At 40.1% G+C, this 5450-nt stretch overlaps 1 protein-coding gene across 1 annotated transcript; it reads left to right on the plus strand.

Annotated features, from left to right (window-relative positions):
* The first annotated feature begins 1279 nt into the window (after nucleotides 1-1279).
* Nucleotides 1280-2260, plus strand: LOC124696901 (expansin-A24-like). The gene is made up of 3 exons (XM_047229561.1): nucleotides 1280-1433; nucleotides 1525-1849; nucleotides 1948-2260. The coding sequence occupies exons 1-3, from the start codon at nucleotides 1286-1288 to the stop codon at nucleotides 2258-2260; spliced, it is 786 nt and encodes a 261-aa protein (XP_047085517.1). The 5' UTR covers nucleotides 1280-1285.
* The last annotated feature ends 3190 nt before the right edge of the window (nucleotides 2261-5450 follow it).

The following is a 5450-nucleotide window of genomic DNA, read 5'->3' on the forward strand; positions in this document are numbered from 1 at the left end:
GAAAAATGGGGTTTCCATGGCTAGAAAAAAAACTCATAAAACCAACATTGATTTCCGTCCCAATGATCCCGCATGTATGCCATATGGACCCATTCGGCCATTCCCTTAAACCGTGACATGCCCAAAGTCATGACAAAGCTCATTTGCCCTAAAAGTTGTAGAATTCCATAGTTGGTACCTTATTTTATGAAGGGTTATTTGAAATAACTGTAATATTTCAAGTTTATATTTTTCCTCGTAACTAGGTCATATAAAATGACGCTTCATGAATGTTTCATATTTTTCTGATTTTTTGAAGTGAGGAAATGCTCAAAGTTTCACCAGCCAGAGTAATCTTTCACAATGACGGTCGCCGAAATGATTGAATTTCAAAATAAATTTGGCCATAATGCGTTCAAAATTATGATACTACAACAAGTCTACAAGGTGTCTCGTCCAACTTTATATGATTGTGTATGTCATTTGCTTCGTAATGTTTGGCGCATATTTCTGAAAATAATAGGATGAAACAAGTGGTGAAGCCTATAAGAACCAGATCGACATCTGTATACTTGGTCAAGAACTCAATTATGCTAATTACGTATAGTTGCCATCTGCCTTGATGAACACTCAAGTGTTTGTGCAGGAACTAATAGTTACGTGTGGATGGCCGCCGTCGCGGTGCTGATGACCAGGTGCAGTGCAGGGTCAGCAGTATGATTCAAGAAAAAAGAGACATTCTTTCGTATACAAGGGCCAAGGGGGAACGTACCCGAACATGGACGGTCCAACACTAGCCGTCAGAAAGGTCAAGCAAATATCCCACCTGAAAGTAAAAAACGTCGAGTATACATATCTGGGAAATCGTAAATTAAACACCATCCATTGCTTCAGAAAGTGTCAAATAAGTATGATCTCTCCATGTCAGTCATATAGAAATAGCTAAGCAAATAACTAGCAATGATATTGGGAAAAAATAGATCAGACGTGTCTGCGCAACCCCTTTGATTAGCCCGTAAGCCATGGTGCGGCTGCACGACCGGTGCACATGTGCACGCTACACGCTTCATTTGTGATGACCTTGCTGAATCCCCTCCAGGGGCTAAGTCGATAACAAGGTTATATATACGTTGTACCAACCAATCCTAACAACATCACCTCACAGCTAGCCATCAGAAACAAACCCGTCCTTAGACATTGAGATAGGCAGACGAGCAAACCCAAAAGCAATCACTGGTAGTCAGATCAACACCAGCTTCCGAATCAGATTAGTCCGGCCGTGAGATTGACAAGCGAATCCAGCAGTATGGCTTCAACTCCAGCTCGAGCTATCACGGCGACGTTGCTCATGTTCGCCTGCTGTGGATTGGCCGTGACCGCGGACAAAGCTCCGATCAAATGGCTGAAGGCGCACGCGACGTTTTACGGCGGGGCTGACGCCGCTGGCACCATGGGTAACTAACTAGCAGCTTATTACGTGTTTTTCATATGCAAACTGAATTCTACATTGTGTTGCGCTAAAAGCTTTTTGTTTCATTAACGCAGGTGGAGCGTGCGGGTACGATAACCTCTACGCGGAGGGGTACGGGACGCGGACAGCGGCGCTGAGCTCGGTGCTGTTCAAAGACGGCACCTCATGCGGGCAGTGCTACAAAATCGCGTGTGACCGCAAACGGGCAGACCCCGCGTTCTGCAAACCTGGAGTTACGGTAACGATCACCGCGACAAACCTCTGCCCGCCTAACAATGCGCTTCCCAACGACAACGGTGGATGGTGCAACCTGCCGCGGGAACACTTCGACATGGCCCAACCGGCCTGGCAAAAGATCGGCGTCTATGAGGGTGGCATTATCCCCGTCATGTACCAGAGGTACATACACATGAGATTTGTTTTGTTTCATCAGTTTCCCGTGCTTCTAGTACAACATAAAATTGCTTAAAGATGATAAATGCTATATATTTCTGTAGGGTACCATGCGTGAGGAAGGGTGGGGTGCGGATCCGGATTGTTGGTCATGATTACTTCAACCTAGTTATCTTGATGAATGTGGCGGCTGCTGGTTCAATCAAGTCAATGGATATCAAGAGCTCCGATTCAAATGATTGGTTGCCAATGTCCCGTAACTGGGGCGCGTACTGGCAGTGCGGAGGGTATCTTACCGGGAAAATGCTCTCGTTTAGAGTGATCGATACTGATGGACAAACAATCGTGTTCAACAAAATTATGCCGGTCGGATGGAAGTTTGGGCAAACATTCGCGAGCAAATTACAGTTCAAGTAATCACTATCAACATATCTCTTTAGGGTGTGATTGTTTATACATGTACCATCACAAATAGTTGGAATGTGTATATTACGATTGATTTGGTAGGGCATGTACCCTATATATTATTGTACAGTATTTACCCTGTTGTCTATATTGTTGTTTGTATTAACATGTATGATGCACAAAAATGCAACCAATTCCACCGGGTTGGATTAACTAATTATTTCCTATACTCGTGTATAGTTTCACAATATAGAGCAACATGAGCTACTATTTGGGCATTTTACACTACAGTGTTCTAATATCCACGCTAAGAAGGAAGACCAATTGTAGTGTCATACTTAATGATTAAACCCAAGTATTTTTTTTGGTGATGTCCTCAAGCTCAAGTTATTTTCTACCGGAAACAAGATCTTTGCAGCTGGCTATATACGGCTTCTGAGTGTCGAAGGACGAGGTACTCGGCAAAGGTTTCATTTGTTGTGTAACAACCACAAAATACACGGTAAAGACTTGTTACAAGGTAAAGGCAGCAAATATATTCGGTGAAGAAAAATACATGCCAAAGTGTTTCTTTGCGGAGTGTCAAAATTGGACACTCATAATAGGCTACATATGCCTAGTGTCGATTTTTGACACTCGGCAAGGTCGTGCCCCACGTGTCTACTCGCCCTCCAATTGATGCGAACCTAACGCCGCTAGCCTTTGTCGAGTGCCCTCTAACGGACATTCGACAAAAACTATTTTTCCCTAGTGTCAAATCTTGACAAGAGGCAAAGATATTAGATTTCGACAATTAATTTCCCTTTCACTCATGTGATGGCAACATCATACCTCTGCTAAAACAGTACGTTGTGGACCAGAAAATGAACTGGCGAAAGTTGACTTGTAGTTCAAATTTGGCTCACTTCTAGCTAAGTTGACACGACACGGTAGAAAATATCGTAAGTTACCAGAAATACGTACAGCGCAATCAGTAGGTACGTGAACCATACCACAAAAATGGTCTTCTATTTTTGTGCGTAGGTGTCGTACGATTGCAAGCTTCTTGCAGCAGTTTCACAAACTAAAACTATTTCTGTGCTCGGAAAATGAAAAATGGTTTTGAAAACTCACAAATCCTACATTTCTTCCCTTCACAAGGCTCATGCACGTGCAGAGCACGGGCTCGTCCCATCAAACTCTGACATGTCCAAGGTACTGACCTAACTCATTTGCCCTAAAAGCCATAGAGCTTGGTAGGTGGGAGCTTATTTTGTGACGGGGTTTTCAGAGTAACTATCATATTTTAAAAGTTTTAATTTTTACTCGCAACTAGTTCACATAAAATGGCCTTCGTGAAGGCTTCATGCTTATCTAATTTTTTCCGAGTGTGTTGTGCTCAAATTAGGATCCGTCTGAATGACCTTTTGCAAGAACGGGAGTGGCGGGCACAACAGAGGGACATCATAACTATGACAAAAAAACATGTTGTGTACCTAAAAATGAAATTATTAATAAAATCTGGAACTAGCGAAAGAAGACGTGTAGTTCAAATCTAGCCCACTTCTAGAGAAATATCCAGCCCACTCCTAGAGAAATCTCCAGGACATTATAGAAAATATCACGAGTTTCTAGAAAGCCATCGCCATCAGCAAATATGTGAACCATAGTACAAAAGTAGTCTTCTATTTTTGTGCGGTGGTATCGTACGATTGCAAATTTCTTGTAGCGGTTTCACACACAAAAAAGGTCGCCGCTCGGAATATGAAAAATGGTTTTTTTTGTTGCAAGTAAAGGAAAACTCACAAAGCCAAAATTGCTCTAAAAACCCAAAGTTTTCACAATTTTGAAATGTTAAATTAGTAAATTAAGTTGATTGAATTGCTTGAAATTTGAAAATTATGAATGAAAAGAAAACTTTCCAGGGCTTGTTTCAAAAGAGAGAAAAATAATTCATATTCTATATCTTGTTTGGATTTGAGAAGAAACCAAAACTTTTAGAATTGTTTTCTTAACCTTGTGAAGTGGGTTTCAAACTATTCGAATTTGGTTTTCTCTTTAAACATGAAGTCATTTTAAAAGTTTGCCAAATGCCCCTAAAAAGAAAATTATCCAAAAGTTTAGTTTTAAAAAAATGTTTGAATTTTCCAAATATTTAAGACTTGTCTTACTCAAAAGAACTTCAAGACTATTTTTTTTTGCATAAAATCCATATAAGTCATTATATGAATAATAACATTTTTGTAATTTGATTTTGACCAAAATTAGTTTTATAATCGTTTGAGTCATTTTCGACTACAATATCAAAATCCATGTTTGAAATAAAACATGCGAAAGGTTTCAGTTTCGGGAAATATTTTAATTTGCTTGATTTCAATAAATCCAAATTATGTTTCTTGTTTTCCGAAATAGCCTATAGGAAAAGTATGTAAAAAATCTACTCTTGTAGTTTTATTTTAAACTGAAAGAGTAATCCTTAGTGTCAGAAAATCCTACTTGGCAGATTAAAAATTAAATTTTTTATTTGAATCAATTTGGTAGCCTAAATTGATTTATAAAAAAGATAACAAAGGAGAATAAAAGAAGGAAAATAAATAAAAATAAAAACTAACTGGCCACGGCCAGGCCACACTAGTAGAAAAAAGGGCTTCCATCTCAACCCATTAGTCCCCAAATACTTTGACACGACACTAATGGGGTCTGTAGCCCCAGTTCTGCTGGTGAACCGAGACTAATGCTCCGACCGGGACTAAAGGGTACCCTTTAATCTCGGTTGGTAACACCAACCGGGACTAAAGGGCTATGGTGGGATGCGGCCGACGCATGCCTCTTTAGTCCCGGTTGGGGACACCAACCGGGACAAAAGGGTACCCTTTTGTCCCGGTTGGTGTCCCCAACCGGGACTAAAGGTTTTTTCTGGTTTTTACTCCCCACGCACCCTTCACGCCCCCTGGATCGCCTTTTTTGCTTTGTAAAATACAAAAGAAAATGATAGAAAATGCTAAAAATATTTTTTTTTCAGATTCTTGTATGTTATGCAACCTACTATTCGGTGAAATTAAGAAATTAGCATTTTCACTTTTTTTGCAAAAAAAGATTGAAAAATGGTAAAACCGCATTAACTTTTGCATACGACGTCGGAAAAAACTTATAATATATCAAAATCATCGTGGAAAAAAGTTACATCCGAATTCACCGGGATTAACCCGGTTAGCCAAATTTT

The sequence above is a fragment of the Lolium rigidum genome, chromosome 3 (genome assembly GCF_022539505.1).
Source record: "Lolium rigidum isolate FL_2022 chromosome 3, APGP_CSIRO_Lrig_0.1, whole genome shotgun sequence".
NCBI lineage: Eukaryota > Viridiplantae > Streptophyta > Magnoliopsida > Poales > Poaceae > Lolium > Lolium rigidum.

Excerpts from the sequence above, each read along its gene's own strand:
- LOC124696901 (XM_047229561.1), top strand. The coding sequence starts at position 1,286 with ATGGCTTCAACTCCAGCTCGAGCTATCACGGCGACGTTGCTCATGTTC. Across the intron at positions 1,434-1,524 it reads TGACGCCGCTGGCACCATGG|GTGGAGCGTGCGGGTACGAT; the intron begins GTAACTAACTAG and ends TCATTAACGCAG. Across the intron at positions 1,850-1,947 it reads ATCCCCGTCATGTACCAGAG|GGTACCATGCGTGAGGAAGG; the intron begins GTACATACACAT and ends ATATTTCTGTAG.